The 17,314-nt window shown below is 41.3% G+C and overlaps 1 protein-coding gene across 2 annotated transcripts in view; it reads right to left on the reverse strand.

Annotated features, from left to right (window-relative positions):
* LRP5 (LDL receptor related protein 5) overlaps positions 1-17,314 on the reverse strand; it is a 238,361-nt gene that overhangs the window by 129,239 nt on the left and 91,808 nt on the right. For both annotated transcript variants that reach the window (XM_075162881.1, XM_075162880.1), the window contains one exon: positions 643-1,039. In XM_075162881.1, coding sequence (XP_075018982.1) covers positions 643-1,039 — 397 coding nt within the window. The remainder of the gene's footprint in view (positions 1-642; positions 1,040-17,314) is intronic.

Here is a 17,314-nt window from a genome sequence, read left to right on the forward strand (position 1 = left end):
GGGAGTGCTGAAGAGGGAGGGAGGAACCGCACAGAGACACAAGTATTTTCAAGAGCGCTGGAAGTGACACATCCAGCCTGCTCCCTTATTATTTCCTAACCTGGTCACCTTACAGCATTAAAAGTCCACAGTTTCACCTGGATTCTTTTACTTGCCAGCACAAACATGATTATTCAACATCACCACTTAAAAATACCCTGATTTGTTTACCAGAGCATAGCAAGTGAGAATTCCTGTTTCGACTCATGCAGATTTACACACCTTGCTAACTAGATACATTAAATAGACATCACATATCAAATGAAAGTTAACTTATCAGACAAGATAAGTGAAAAAATAACAATAAAAAGGCTTGGAAAATTAATTACTTTTCAGAAGTGCAATGGAATAAGTTAGGCAATCATACTGGTTGAATATTTGGCTTGGCACCTAAGAACAGCTGTATTTTTCTTTTTGGCTCTATGTCTGGGCCGTCATTTCTTGACACAAAATATTTAAGCTCAAACATATGTTCAGCTACAGAACTTGAAAAAAATACCTTGGGAAAATGTAAACTGAAACAAAAGGCTATGTTTCTTTTTCAGAACTAAAAACTCAATACAAATCACCACATTTAAGCATTTAAGTCAAATTAATATTTACCCATGAGCAGGATCCAAAGCTATTGCCCTGGGCTGATCAAGGTCTTGCCAGAAGAGGACTTTTCTAGATGTTCCATTGAGATTAGCTACTTCTATCCTATTGGTTTCTGAATCCGTCCAGTAAAGTTTTTTCCCAATCCAATCACATGCCAGGCCATCCGGGGAAACCAGACCAGAAATGATGACATTCTGCACCACATTCCCAGTTTGGTTAATGTAAGTTTGCTTGATGGCTTCTTCACTCACATCTGTCCAGAAAACAACGCCTTGCGAATACTGGAAGTCAACTGCAGCAGCATCCTCTAAACCACTGACCACCACAGTGGACTCCAGCTTCGTGCCTCCAGCATCCACGAGTCGAACATCCCGCCGGTTGGCAAAAAGCAGAAAGGGAGATGCTGCAGAAGAAAAAAATGAAAACATGTTAGCATTATTGGCGTCTATAGTTAAAGCACTGAGTATGAATACGGCAGAGGAGGATTTCTTTTCCCAGATCAGCGGGGCAGGCAGTACAACAGAAGGAACGTGGAAGTTTCACATGAGAGAAAAATGCACACTACCCAAAAACCTCTTCCTTCCACACGTCAGACAAAGGAGTAAAAGACAAAGGGAAGAGCAGGCCCAATTCTGTATCTACGGGATATGAATAGCGTCTTCCACATAGTTAAGAGTTCAAACCGAGGCCCTTCAACAATACCTTCAACAATACCTTCTGTCAACCCATAAACCCGGGTTCAGAACAAATTAAGTCTTCACGGTTTAAAAGCTTGGTTCACCAAGTTGAAGTAATAACACCACACAGAAGACAAGTTCTGATGCCTTTTAGTAGCAGGCTGGAAGCTAACAGTACTAGACACAACACCCTGAAATGCTCCTACCAAGTGCCCTCCTAGATGGCAAAGAATGTGACAGAGGTTCAGAACTACTGTCCTCGCCCCTGCACCACAGTGAGAGAGAAATTCAAGGAAGAGTTTGAAGGAAGATGATGATGTGGGTTGTGGAAGTTTGTGGAGACTGCTGTTAGCTGGAAGAGGCAGCCAGAGCAAAAGGACAAAGGTTTTTGCTGTTTGAAGCTCTAGATGGGTGGTGGAAACTGGAGTTCTAGTACTGGATGACAGGGAACAGGCTTTGAAAGGGGAGCTAACTTATGATTGATGCAAAAGGGACGGGAAGCTTAAAGACATGTCAAAATGACAGCCACAGAGATATTCCAGCAGAACCTGCACACGTTCTAGATCTCTTGCGTGTGAGGTTCAGTTGGACAATGACATGACCTCGGCGGATGACGCTGGCATTCACAGACAGAAAGGAAGGAGGTGAGGAGAGAGACTCACGAGAGGCAAGGAAATGAACCTCATTGAGTCGGATCTGACAGCAAGACATACAGAAGAAGCAGCAGTAACACTGGCAGAGATTTTAGCATAGACAAGATGACTTTTCTGTCATACCAGATCTCATCTGCTGAAATAGTCAAAGAGAGAGACAAATCTGTGCTTGCAATTGAGGCTGTCCCTCCACACTCTGAGAGGGAGAGAAAGGCGTGAAGGTCTGAGTCCTACAACTCCTCCCTCCGCTCCCCATGCAGAATATTGCAAAACTCTAGCAGAGGGCCATTGTAAAGATCCTCTGAAGGTCCTTCCCCACTATGGGGGGAGGAGGCATGATTCAAGCAGAGACAAAGGCATGATTCGGCCCAACTGCTTCGTCCAGAAGAGGACATTAAGTAGACATACTGCAGAACATTTCTTCCCAATCATACCAGCCAGACTGACGGCCAAGTTAACCACTTCATTTCTCTACTAAAAGTGCAGGCTTGCTTCTTCATTCAGCAGTAAACAAGAAAAATAGTCATCTGTAGATACGGCTGGGAAGGCAGCAACCAAGTACAACGATGCCACCATACTGGCCACAGCTGTGAACACCACTGGCAGCTAAGGAGAATGCCAGTATTTCAGAAAAAGCTACTAGATGCTAGAAGTAACGGAGCTCCTTCAGCTTCTCCTCTGATTGCCGAAGTCTGGTAGGGATCTTACGTCATCAAACGAAGACTTACTTTCATTTGCCCCTACTGGTTGTCACCTTGAACCCCAGTACCCTTTCCACTCCTCCCCCCAATTCTTCTAACTCAAGCAGCACCTGCTGGAGTTCTACACCAGTCAACTGCTGACTCCTAGCTTCGTATGCCATCAGTTCACTTGATGCTGCTGCTTCCAATGCGCACCCCAAAGGGTGCAGAGGTCCAAACTCTTGCTACTCCACTCAAGGAACCACACACAGAAGAGAGCAGCAACAACAGATATGTTATTTCATCTTCTATGGCTTCAAGCCTGTGATAGAAATACCTTTAGTTTCAAATTCATGTTACTGTATATAATATATGAGAGTTAGCTCTTGATAGCGTCTTTCAGATTCAATTCCTCCTGCACTTTCACAAGACGACAGTTTGTACGAGGTCTGAGCTGCGGGTCTGCTATGCTGGCAGCCCTGCCACATGCTGCTGCCTTTTTCGTGAACTCTGGCTCCAGCTACACGCTCGCTGGAGTGTGTCCCACTGCATGGGCCAAAGCATCTCTGACAACAGCTTATGTATTTATGTATTTATGTGCAGGCCAAGGACCTCAGTTAGAATCTACAACTCAGCTTCAGATGAACTTAAAAACATGCATAAAATTAAGCCTTTTTATTATTATTCTGCATGGCCTTTTCTCCCCCCAAGTCAGGAAAGAGATGGCTTTATTTTTCTTTTTGGAGGAAGTCTGTGCTCATGAAAGTAATAAGGAAAATTTAAATCAGCTGGTGGTTTTAGCGAGGATCTTGAACAGCAGACACAGACAATTGTTATCATGAATGTTTCACTGAAAATGCAATATCTCTGTTTCCTACAATTTTTAACTCAAGAAAGTTTATACAGCTTGAGGAGAATTATTTGTTAAGAAATGAAGTCTCAGTATCACTCCCATCTCATTTCCTAACTTGCCAAGTCCTCTCCGTCATCTTTAAAAACACTAGGAATAGTATCATTGAAGTCCGACAGGTTAGTTATTGAAAACAAGAAAAAATGTCTAGAATGCAACGTGCTTGTTTTCTTCTCTGCAACTCGTTGGTTCCCCATAACCATGTCTATTTTAAGTGGCACTGTACCAAATCGTTTGAACACTTGGAAAGTTTGATGTTAGCGGGTTCTGTTTAAGTCACAAGTTCTTTGGGGCAGAGAACTTCTCAAATTATGCACATTGCCTCACAAAACCAGCCCCATATCCAGCCAAAGAACAAAGCCGTAGAAAGTCTATGTACAAACTTAAAAAATATATTGTCCCAGAAATGTGTTTTGAGAAATACGAGTAGACGGATTTTCGTCTAGACGTTTCCATGCTGAAGCCACTATTAATGCTACTACAAAGGGAAAAGGAACCTGAAATATCAAGTCCAATCAACAGCAGAGGAACTCAACAGCTTCTTAACTAAAGATCAGACATGAACAATGTCTAATCCAATCAGTATCAATATTATCCCAGCCCCCCATCCACTTCAAGAGATTTCTTCCCCACTGATGCACACAGTAGGGCAACAGCATACAGATAACACATTAACTACCGCGCTCTCTGTCACTTCTGCGCTTCACAGTCGTCCTGATGGAAGCGCAGCTGCATTGTGTTGGCCATGAACACCCAGCAGGAAATCACACTGCCCTGCTCCTAATTGCATTAGGATTTTACTGCATTTATACACTGATGTAAACTGATTGATTATCGAAAACAGCCAGAGTTTATCCCTTTTAAGAACAAATGAGTATTCAATTTCCTTTGGAAGAAATAAAAGAGATAAGGCAGAACTCTGATTCTGAAAATCATATTCACTTCTGTGGTCCTCTCCACCAGCCTATTTTATTCAGTCCAAATTTTATAAAAAATGGTTGCAAAGTCCTTTTAGAGCAATATTGGTATGAGGAAAAAAAAAACCAAACACCAAAAACCAGTGATCAAAACAAGTAACTGGTTCTCAACACTGATTCTTGCCTGGAATGCTGCTGAAGAAACACAGGCTCTCCCAACTTCAAAAATAATGCAAAAGTCAAAAAAGCAATTAAATTCTCTGTTTCCATGGCCTTGCATTTATCACATCAAGTCAGAATGTGATGGCTCACTAGCAGGCAAAGCTAGCTCTGGTAATTCTGCAGCTTTGACTAAATAGAACCTCCAAGATGTCACAAGAAAATTTTCACAGAACTTATCAAATTTCCAACTTTCCCCGTTAGTAAGCAGTAAATCTGAAAGAGGCAACCAGGAAAGCAGATGCCTTTCTAAGAAGGATAGATGCATAGCATTTAGTTTCATTGAGTTACTAAACTCAACAGTTTAGCAATTCAAAAGACACATTCATACTCTATGTGATTATAACCAACAGGTTTTTTAAGGCATTAGAATGCGAAACAAAGAAAGCCCAAAAAGCAACCAAACAAATGGCATTGACCAAAAACTTGATTTGCTGTGCCATAATATCATCCCACCAATACATAGCGCAAGTTTGTTTGTTTTGAATCCCATGTGTATGTAGAATCAAAGGTCCATTTCCAAGAACGTGCAGACCAATCTCCTTTCAAATCATGCTGTCTTCTCAGTCCTGAACTGGGCTTGAAGGTCCGGAGAACACTCTTATCCTTGGTGCATTTAATTCTTTACTGCACTTATTCTTGACAAGTCAAACGGGAAGGCAAGTTAACAGCAGTTTCTGAGGAGAGGGATGGAGGGATGGGGGAGACCCAAAAAAACTAGCAACAACTTTGATTACCATTGACCTTCAAATGAGCTTATCTGTTACACAACAAGACGCAACATCCCTTGCTTGAGAAGTTATTCCATGGTTAGAAAGTTAGGAGACTCTCAAAGGAACACTTCGTGTTATGTTCTATTTTGATCAGGAATGCTCGCAACAACGGCAAATTGCTTGAAAAGGGAAACACCAGCTTCTATTTTGAAAAGAGAAAAGAATAAACAGTAACAGGATGAATGATGAATGTGGAGGACAAACTGTTTATATCCAGTCTACTACCACCCAATTGAAAGGACAATATTTTAATGTAGTTACAAAAAAAAAAAAAAAAAAAAAAAAGGCGCTGTATTCTTTTTCAGTAAAATTAGAACAGTTCATGTTTTTCCATAATAGGCAATATTTAAAACCTCTGTACACAGCTGGAGTTCACAATCCCTTGACGAAGCAAAAAAAGAACCTGAAATCCCACAAATTATCAAATGAACCCTAAACAGATAACAGCCTAAACTACAGAAAGTTACAGACTTCTTGCAGCAATTCTACAATCTCGTTTGGATCATGCAGTACTTGATCAACAATACTTCATTCTAAAAAGACATATTATTTCTATTCAAAAAATCACCAATTTTCCAGTGGTTTTCTGCTAACTGGAAAACACACCCTTGCCTTGATAATGGAGCTATCTACACAGAGGCTTATTGCACAACAGTGTGAAAACAGAGCTTCTCACCAGTCTATTAACTGGAGAAAAGGCAACACTCCTGATCAAGCTGGTTCGGAATCAAGCATGGGTTCAATTTCCAGCTTTGCTCTTGATCTCCTGAATGCTCTTGGGCAAATCTTCTGTTCCTTGTCTGTGTTTAATCACTGAATTTTAATTGTTTTACCTGCATCAGGAAAGCTGTCTTGTGCAGACATAAGACTGGAGGATTTGTACACCTCATGTATAATTCATTTGGTCGACCACTATAAACAGTATCAGTTTTAGCATGTCTACCATAGTTCCCTTACCACCATCTCCATCACATTCACAAGTGATACAAAAAAGCATTTTTTTAAATGCACTGAGGCCTAGACTCCTCTGCACTTCACCGTAGATGAAAAGGCAGTAATAATCTTTCTTTTTCTCTGCCTTCCATCCATCTCTGTTAAAAACATAAGCTCCACGAAGTATGGCAAGTCTACTGCCATCTGCCCAGCTGTAACCACCTTCCAACAGAACAGACCAGTGTGTTGCTTCTGAATTCAGCCATTAACTTTCTTTTTTTGTTTTAATTGTACCAATCCCATCTGCAGCACTTAAATTTTATGAAGTGCTTCAGGGGCACCCGTTAGCCCCAGCAAAGTGACATGGGACAAACAACTAAAAATTGCACTATATGATCTTTGCTATTAGTTTCAGCCATAGTTCTGAAAACCAGTTTGATGGGGCTCAATTCATTTACATATTAAGACTAAGATGATCATGAATTATAATCAACAGAGCATTTGTCATCAGTTGCTGGTTAGCTGCAAAGCTGCAACAGTTCTAAGACAAGCTGAGCAACAGAGTTTTAAAAAGTTATGTTTATACTACTGCTTCATACTTGTTGACATTTTGTGTCCTTCCCCTTAAAGCTGAAATAGAAAGACATGAGAATACTGGGGCACGTGCATGATTCTTACTCTTGAAAGCAACAGAAGTGCACAACACACACAAATCCTATGTATAGTACAGGAGAAAAGCCTTACTTAACAAATCTTAAACCAGTTAACTAGGCTAGAGGTCATGGAAAGGTTTAACTGTGCTTTTAAGAAAAGTGACCAAGGATCTTGGGAGCCTGGTACACAACATAAAATGAAGGTCTCATTTTAATAAGCATACAAGCTAAAATAGCCATCCAAAATTACAGTATGTGCAACAACTTATATTTTAAATATTATTTCAATCCTTAACAGGACAAATGCATAGGGGACCTCTGTGGTTAAGCCATCTGTACTGCTGGACAGAGAGAATAGCACATAATTCTTGCAGCAGTCAATGTCCCAAACCGCAAAAGCATTCATTACCAAGGAACAAAAACAAGCCCCCCCCCCACTACTGCCACAGGCACACAAGATGGTGAAAAAACAAACGTATCAAAACTTTTGCACCCAAGGGTGTACAGTCTTATGGAAATTCTAAGATAGGATATGGAGTAAGCATGCATCAGCTTTCTATACTTAAAAATAGCTGCTATGCAGCTACAAGACCATGTAGGTAAGGTCCTAGCAGCCATAAATTAATTGGAGAAACCAGTTCTACAGCACAAAGTGATCCCTCTTGTCCAGCTCTAACTCTTTTGGAGCTTAAGGAGGCTTAGACCTTTGATGTGCAGCATAAGGCTCCTTCCAAACATTTAGGGAAGGAAGTTATTCCGTATGCTGTCACCCTTTTGGGCGTTATCCCCATTTTTCATGGCTTAGCTCAAGGGGAGAGAGACAGCAGCTGGTGGCAGCACGGGCTGCTCACGTGCCAGGACACACAGACACTACCGGAGCCAGAGAGACGCAGGAAAGAAGGTACAAAGGAGAGATTCAGGCATGGAAGAGAAAGGAAGTTAATCAAGAGTTTAGACAAACCTGTCCCCTAAAATCAAATACCACTAAAAAACCCAGTATGACACCCTGCTAAGCAAGAAGGGAATATGGCATGTACAAATCCCACAGATAAAAGAGTAAAATAAACTTATGTGTAACGCAACTGTTATATATTTAGCAGGGGGGAAAAAAAAGTTTCTTTCTTAAATACTCTAAGCTCTGCATTCTGGACCGCAGTCCTTTTTACTGGCAGCTGCTGCTGCTGCAGAGAATCTGAAATCACCAACTTCAAAAGATAGATTAAATGTTGATCTTCCTGTACTAACTGCACATACTCAACCCGAGTTTAAACTTGCCAGGAACAGTCCTCCAAAGAATAGAGGGCTATTGCTTTCATCCTCAAAACACATTATTGTAGATAAGGTGAATTCCCAGTGTAATTACTAAATTACAGAATATTCTTGCTGCAACACAGAGGTAGGTGGTAGCAGTTTGTAGAGTGCAGGACTAAACACATCAGGGCTCCTCGGTTTCACTCCCACATATACCCCCGTAGTGAACTTGAGCAGGTCCTTCAGCCCAATGATTTGTAAAAATCATTCCACTCGCTACAAACATACCCTTCCTTCTGCTGTTAATTATCTCTAAGGGCTGTCGTGAAGCCTACTCATGCTTGAGCAAGGCACTTGAAGGTCTTCCAGCAGAAGGCTCCATGACGCACTCAGCTTTTCATTCCTGACACCGCTAAGACTTCTCCTCTCTGTGAACCAGGGTGTGCATGTGGGTCAGTGAGCTGTGAAGGAACGGCTATTCAGTGATGGCTTGTTTATAGTACTACTTTAAGAGGAAAATATACTCCTTCCCCAAACTCCATCCCATTTCTCTAACCCTCCAGCTCAATCCATTTCATAGCAATTTCCCTCTCCAAACCGTGAAAGAAAGTGTTCTGGTTATCAAGTAAGGAGGATTCATTTCCATTTTATCTGATTTTAGGTACAATCAAGGTCTGAAATTCAGGGGGAGACAGGAGTGTTATTTTAAACCACTAAGAATATCCCACATTTATACACATTGTCTGTGCAGCAGACGTCAGGCAATTCTTGTAACTTTTTCTCTTTACCAGCCTATATTTTAAATTGTTTACATGGTCACGCCAGGCATAAACCACTGCAAAGTAATCCAATCCACACTAGTATCCCATATTATGAAATATATTTGGTGCTAGTTTTATTTATATGTGCTAAGTATTATCTTGAGTATCACTGCTGAATCCTAGAAGACAGCCAGGATCTCGGTGATCATCAGGCTATAGTAAAAGGGAGGCTGTTCATCCATCAATGTACCTACAAGAAGTGACTTGGCTTTAGCCACAAATAAGTCGGGGAGGGGGGGAGGTTTATGTAAATAAATTACATGAGTTTAAAGGACATTGGTTTAGCAGCAGCAAGCTGGAAAGGGTCCATAGAAAAGTGTAAAAAAAGGTTTTAAGTGGGTTTAGAAAACATGTTAAGTTTGTTCTTCTCATCTAGCAGAGGGGCTGGGAAGGCAGTGAATAAAGAAGAGTAAAATAACAGTCCAACCAGTAAACGCTTTTATGAGGGGCTGAACATCATTTATTCTGAGCCACTGGAGAAAGGACACACTAAACAAATTAGATCAGGTTAGGCTTTGGGTTTTTCACTGGTGGGGAAGGGAATGCAGAGATGATGCAGAGAGAAACATGCTCTGAAGATACTGGAGCACACTACAGAAGCTGCAGAATTGCTTGCAGCAGGTGATTTTTAATAGCAGTTGGATAGCCATTCCCCAGGTACGGCTTTTGTACAATTAATTCCTGCCTCAGCGAAGGAGTTTCATTTGTGTGTCTTGAAATCAAAGGGGGAAAAAAAAAAGCTCCGTGGCCTGAACTCCCCATTCCACTTCACTGAAGATGTTGATTACAAGGGTGTGTTTATGCTTGGTTTTACACAAAACAGTTTTAAAAACTCTCCCAGTAACATAGTACTCACATCACTGTTTCTGTTGCCATCCTGAAGCAGATGAATTTAGTAGTTTTATCAAATACTAACTTTAGAATAGTTAGATAAACTGCTAGCTACCTTTTATTTTTTTAAATAAACAAGCAGTAAGGTTTTTGAAGATCTTGTTATATTTTCTGGATTGTGTAGGCTTCCCCCCCCAAAAATGACAGGGTTTTAGGAAGACAAGAGATTTACTTTAGACTGTTGGTTTTGTTTGGCAGCCTACAGTTTTTAAATAATAATGTTAGCAGCAACAACAAAATATAGCACTGATTATATACCATTTCATCTCCATTGGCCTGAATTAGTTCATTTCCCTTGGTCAGGAGATGCCAAGGGATTTCTCTGAAGAGCATGCTCTGAAGAAGTCCACCAAGGGCGCTTTATACAAATTACGAAACTTAGGATTTGTTCAGATTGTCTGGGATGGCAATAAAATGTTTTAAAACTCTCCAACAGCACACTCTGAACTTATTCATTACTGTTTTGTCCTGTTCCTAGTTATATTACCTACTTCAAGTAAAAATCTTCACATACCAGAGAAGCCAAATGATTGGATTCAGCGTGCATAATTTAGTGCACTTCCGTCTCTGCAGAGGCTGGAAGCAAGCTATGTGTGTTCAAGACCACTTTCCTATGGGCACATTATGTTAAAGGAGGGCTCCTCAAACTTCTCTGTCTCTTCCCAAGGACCACCCATTAAGCACGCCACATGAACTCCCCTCCTGGTGCACAAGGCAATGGCGCTCTCAGACTGTCCTTAATACCCCTGTAGCCAATACTGAAATTGGTTACATGGAACAGCGTATTTCATCTTCTTTTAACACAGTTTAGCAGCTGGAAAGGAGGACAGCCAAGTTCATGCGAGCAGCCAACACTACACAGACCACCAAGCAGCATACAGAACACGTTTAGAGATCCGCTGAAAAACTAAGCAAAAACCAGAATATCAGCCGTGACTTGGGGACACTGACATCAAGTTGCTGAGATAGTCGTTAGATAAGACTCGCAAGCACTTTAACCATTTTATTTAGAGGAGAACACAGACTCACTGGAGCATAAAGCGATTTTCATCTGGTCTGTTTTGTTAGAGGAAATTTCTAAACATTATTGCAAAACTGGCTCTTGGCAACCTCTCCCTTGCAATGCACAACTGGTGTTCAGCCAAACAGTTGTGAGGGCTGCAGCCTCATGCAATCCTGCCTAGCTCATGCTAAACAGATAATATCTCTGCAGTCTGAACCCCCACCTCTTCCTGACCTCAGGTTCTCAGCTGAGCATTTTACAGAGGTTAAAATATACGTGGGATTTTCCTAAAGCAGAAGTATACTGTTCACAACAATTTGCTTATTTTTCTTAAGATTCTGCTGCAATTTGCTACTCAAGAAGCACAATGCACACGACAGCTTAAATGCAAATATACCGTCTATTGGGGATTAGGGCATTTTGGCTCCAGACAGACACCAGCAACAAGCTTTGAAAACTAGCCCGTTGAAAATGGCTGTTAAACTGAGCATCCTCCAGTCTTAAAAGTCAACTTTTGAGTTCAGTGCTGGTTGGAGATTAGAACCTGCACTGAACTCCAAGGGAGGTTAAACTGACAACTTCCATCAAACTTCAGTGACGATGGCCAAAGCTCCCCAGGTCCACTGAAAATCCCCATCTAAACGTAGACAGTAAACCCCACAAGGAAGGTGAAAACTTTCTCACTCTTTAAGAACAACTAGGCAGCAGTACCTTTCAGGTCTGCGCTGGGATGTTTCAGTCTGACACTGTGTCCAAACGGAGGGACTGGATAGCAGAGGGAGACCCATCACATACGCGTGGGCGATCTACTGACCTGCACCACAGCCAGCCTCCAAACCTCCTCCACGTTAAGTTAAGATAGTGCGATACAAGGAAGGCTGGCACAGGCCTCACACACCAGCCGCTGTCCCAAGACACACCGAGCAAACTTCTCCAGATCCATCACAGACTACCGCGCCGGATGCTCACCTCCTCCAGCTATACAAAGCTACGGTCTTTACGCTGCCGTCCTTAAGAGTGAAAGATGCTGTAAGCACTTACAATTTGTAACCCTGGGTCCAAAAAACTAACTGTATGGGCAACCTTTAATGACAAATTACTTGCACTGAGGGAAGAGGAATATCGCCTTATAGTGTCTCTCACGCAAAAGCCCACAGTGACCCTACCTCAGCTAGAAGCTCCGTTCAGAAGTCTCTGAGGACCACGTTCTGCGGCAAGCCACTCAGCAAGTCACCAAGAAGATATCATCATAAAAATACAGTTGCTGATGGCAGGCACATTCACGCCAAGGGCCGCTCCGTGGCCCTTTTCTGAGAAAACACCGGCATCACTACTGCAGCACTGGTCGAAGCGTTTGCTAAATAAAAACTCAGACTTGTGTTACCCATACCTGTTCAGATAGTAAAGAACAAATACTTTACCTCTCTCCTCCGCCTGTTAAACATCTTGGCTAGTTAACTGAAACACAAATGTGTTTATTGCCTGCTCAAACAGCATGTTGGCATCGACCTATTCTGAGGTGGAACTTAAGGACTGAATGGCTTCAGCTTGGTCTGAGTAGTGGTGGTGTGCGCGGTGCTAGCAAAGTCCACCCCGTTACCCGCTCTTTGCAAGTGGTGGATTGTGCAGGAATTCCTTACTGGATTGTGTTTCTGTGTCAGACCCAGAGCGCAGAGTTAGGGATGGATGTTCGTGGGGTGGCGGTACCGGGAAGGAACTTGGCAGATGAGGATTTGATTTCCATTCTACCAGGCCACCCTGTTCCAATATCGCTCCTCTTTTGCATGGATTCTGTAATACCGAATACTTTCATTGTCTTGTCAGTGAGAAGGTTTCATATTTTGATTAAGGATTCTTTAAAGTACAAACTTGTATTTTGTCTAACACCATAGGACACCGGTTTCAATTCCATAACAGTGTTTAACATATTCAAACCACACTGGAGCTATCTGTCAGCTGACTCATGACAGTTTTCTTTGTGAGAATTAATATGGCACTCTCCTTGTACCCACAAAAATTGGCAACGGCCTGTCCATTGAGATTTCTGGTATTTTCTGATTTTAGAATAAGCAGAAGTGGCATTGAAGTAGTCTCTTACGTGGTATTGCTGTTGGGCTTTGCCAAAACGGGTAAGTGCAAAGGCAGTGCTTAAAAATAGGGATGGGGCATGTGGCAGGAAAAAACCATACTCGGATGTTTCACATTCTGTGATGCAGAGTACATGGCAATAATTTTGCTATTGTTATTTTAAATGCAGTAGGCATGGATTTCCCCCCACCCCCATGTTATGCTCAGTAGAGTTTTAAAACCGCAGAGGAAACGGAAGACTTGTCCTACTTCTGCATAAACTGGTTTAGAAGAACACAGACAAAGGGGTGACTTCCTTGAACATCTAAACATGACTTTTGTTGTGAGTAACAGTTCAGGTCAATACATGAATGGAAAAAAACCCTGCAGTGTCCCCTTTTTAGATTCTGGATGGCAATGGGAGCAAGGTTCTTTTCTGGGACTTTTTTATTTTATTCCTCCTTGGTTTGGCAGACAGCTGTCTGGCCAATAATAGTAGATTATGCAGCGATGATGGTTCCAAACTTTTAATGGATAAAATAGTGGTTCTACATCATTTGGAAAATTTGGCTTGCAAATTTTCTCCAGGACTTCAACAAATATAGGCTTGACAAAGGTATGCTTGTTTCTGATCTGAATTGTTTCCAATTTCTAGTTCCAGTTCCAGATGTTACGTTAACTCCAAAAGACGCAAATCTTAAGAAAGCTGGAAAAAGCCATTTTACTTCTATCTCCACCAAATGCACAATATGTACCCTTGAAAATGTAATATTTTTGTAAAATGCAGAAAACGACTCAGAAATAGCATGTGCTGGATTCAGCTGCTGGCAAATGCTATTAGTTGGAACAAAAGTGTAGTCAAGTCAGATGTGGAAGACTCAAACGTAGGTTGCACAATCTGACGTGGTTTTCTTCTAGCAGTTAAGAATCTTCTCAAATAAAACCATCTTGTTAAAGGGAACCTGCCTCATGATACTGGGCTTTAGAGGCTGTGAAGTTGAGAGAAGTTTTTAGTACCACGTTGTGGACAGGACTTCTGATTTTTGTGCAATTCTCGTGACTGTCTTTCAGTCAAATATTCAAGATTTTGGTTTTGTGAGAGCTTGTTAGGAAGGAGAGCAAAAAGAAGATGAGGTGAAAAGGATTATTTAAGATAAGGAAATCTGTAATATTGTGCTTGTATTTATATCGCTGATAATACTTAATTTGCCACCTCTAATGTAGCAAATAAATACAGTAATCTGCTCCAAGCTCGCTGGAGATGATTCTGCTTTAGCCAAGAACATTGATTAAACTAAATTCATTCCTTATGGCTCCTTTTGTCTCTCTAAGGTCAGTGTTTGTCCTGCGAGTTATCTGGAGTGTTTGTCCTGTCGGAACTACATGAAGAAAGATTTTCTGCTCTCTTCTTTATTATTATTGTTCTATAAATCTAGCTGTTTTTCAGTATTGTGGAGGCAAAGACATGATGCTTCTGATAATTTAGCTTCTTCTCAAACATATGTTCAAAAACAGTGGATTTGTTGGAAGAGAGAGCATGTTTAGGATTTCACTAACTTTTCTTCCATTTTTTTGTCAGAAGTCAGCCAAGGGTCAGGAAAAAAAAAATAATCTGACTTGCTTTATTTCTGGGTTAAAATGATCATAGCATATTACAAAGTGAGTCGAAGATTCAACTCTTCCAAGGTCTGAAAGGAAGTGTTAATTAAAAGAGGTGCCACGATGCCACTGAATACAGCTGTTTTGATAAATTGATTCCATGTCTTTGGTGATCAGTGTATGATTTTTATGGACACAATGGAAGAGGATCCTACACTCTTTGGGGCACGCCTGCACTCTGCTGTTAATGCAAATTAACGGCAGCATTATCTTCAACGGCGTTACAGTTAACATACTCACAAAGCGCATGGTTAGCTCGAATTGATCTGTCTGAGTAAGGTAGGTAAGTGAATATTACTTATTAACTGATTATATTCTTGCTTTAGAGGGTAGACCACATTCTACTGTTATTTACCTGGCAGCCATCATCTGCAACTGTGATACATTTTTATCCTTGAGTCCAAAAATTTTTGGTAAGGTCTCCACTGATGACTATATTTACTTCAACACTGAGTCCCAAGAAATCTTAGTACCAAACTAAGATTTGGTAGTATATCACTGTCGGATAGAAGAGCTTGAGTGATGTTTTCCCCATGAAATTATTTTCCCTTTAAATTGGAGGTGCATGTGGCTCGCTCATAATTCTGCTGTATCGCCAATTAGTGAAGATCATAAACCGGCAAAAATTGTTCCTTCCTTTATCTAAGTGTGCAAAGGGTCCCTAACAGAGAGCAATAAAGTACAAATGCTACCCTAGCTGAAGAAACATAAAACATCGTCTGTGCTATTTGTCCCTCCAAAATGTGGAATTTAAGGACTTTTCCAGAAAAAACAGTTGTCACTTCCAAACCTCCAGAATAAAAGAGGCTCTCCACATTTGGACCGGTGTTGGTAATATTCAAAAGAGAGCAGATTGTATCAGTCTCCTTGCACCTATTTTTATAGGCTGGTAGTTTGTGTCTGCGAGAAGGGAAACATGTTTTGGAATTCAGCCCCAGAATGCCTCGTTTGCTTTCTTGGAAAAGGTTTTAAGACTAGATAATTATTTAAAACTGAAGAAAATCTCAGAGAGAATGGAGATTTGGGGCCTTAAAAGATAAGTTATATAGGAGCTGTTTAACATTTTTGTTTCCGTTGTTTTTGCAGCTAATTACTGCTCTGTACAATCTCATGGTTATTAATTGGTCACTCTCCTCAGTGTCTGTTGAATTCTGGTGTTTGCAGAAACGTGTGGTATGCATGTATGTGATAGTGTGATATGTAAGCAAGGATAAAGGTCCCAAAAGGAGACTAAAAACAGTATTAAAGAAGTGGTGATGCTCTGCACTGAGGGAGGGTTGTAAAACTGCACAAGGCAGAGCAGCGGGAGGGGTTCCCCAAACTCCCCGGGCAGGGCAGGCTGTAGTACATACTACCCCGACAAATGCAGTATTCCAGACCAAACCATAAACTCTGTGCAAATCGAGCTCCAGCTACGTTGTGTTAGGAGGGATTTTGATTTAAACATGCCCTTTGTATTGGGCTGGGTCAGATGTGTTTTATTCTGCCTGAACCTGAGTCAGGTTGAATTCCCCCCCGTCCCCGCTCCTGCCCATCCCCAGTTGCATGTTCCTCCCCATCCCCCAGTCTCCTGCTACCTCACAGATGTTTTGGTGCCCTGAAATCCGCCGGCATGACCGCACATATAGTTGCTTTCCTTGAGCCGATCCTACCAAAAGGATCTCGGTTTAAAAAGGCAAGTAGATAAAAAAAACGTACTAAGGCAACTTCTTTGCCCAGCTCAGCTGCAGCCAGAATATGGTCTGGTTGCAGACTGGCAGAGCACTGTCTCTGTGCTGCTTGTCTTGTACATGCGATGCTCAGGGGAAGGAACTTCATAGGTGCTTCTGTGCTTAAAAAAATAATACGGTGCCACGCGCAGGTTTGCTTTACTCATATGCTTTAAGCATAGACCTAGCCATCCACAAACTCACAAACTTAAGATTTCGAAATATTTTCATGTAGAGCTACAAGAAATTATTAGTCATCTTTTATTTTTCAAGTTAGGCTTATTTACCTATTGAAATTTTCATGTGAATCTCAATAGCATCCTACTGGCATAATAAATTAACTGTCTGCAATGCATATGCAAGAGAAGCTCCCACAATGTTGTCAAATACTCTCACACTGCAGAAACACAAAGTAGGAGAGGTACTAGAAAAGTATGGTGCACCTCAACTTCAGCAGCAGGTTGAAGCGAAAAAACATATTTTTTTCTTCCCAGTTCACTCTGAGACTTAATTCTTCAGTCTTCTACCCATGGTTTCCCTACCTGTATAAACAGCCAAGACTAATTATTGTTTTAACCCAACACATATCTGCCTTTTCCAAACAAGAAAGGAAATGAATGTCTAAAAACCTTTCAGTTCATCATAAAAGGGGCCCAAAATCAGAAGGAAGACAATCTGTTCCCTACAAAGGAACTACTACGTGGGGAAAAAAACCCAACACCACAAGCTTTACACAACACGAACTGTCGTCATTCATATTATGGTAACACCTAGAAGCCAGAACTGAGATTCGCACCCCAAAAGACACAATGTGGACACATTGTGAAGGATTATCACACCTGAAGAACTGTCTAGATACACA

The sequence above is a fragment of the Calonectris borealis genome, chromosome 14, assembly GCF_964195595.1.
Source record: "Calonectris borealis chromosome 14, bCalBor7.hap1.2, whole genome shotgun sequence".
NCBI classification, from domain to species: domain Eukaryota; kingdom Metazoa; phylum Chordata; class Aves; order Procellariiformes; family Procellariidae; genus Calonectris; species Calonectris borealis.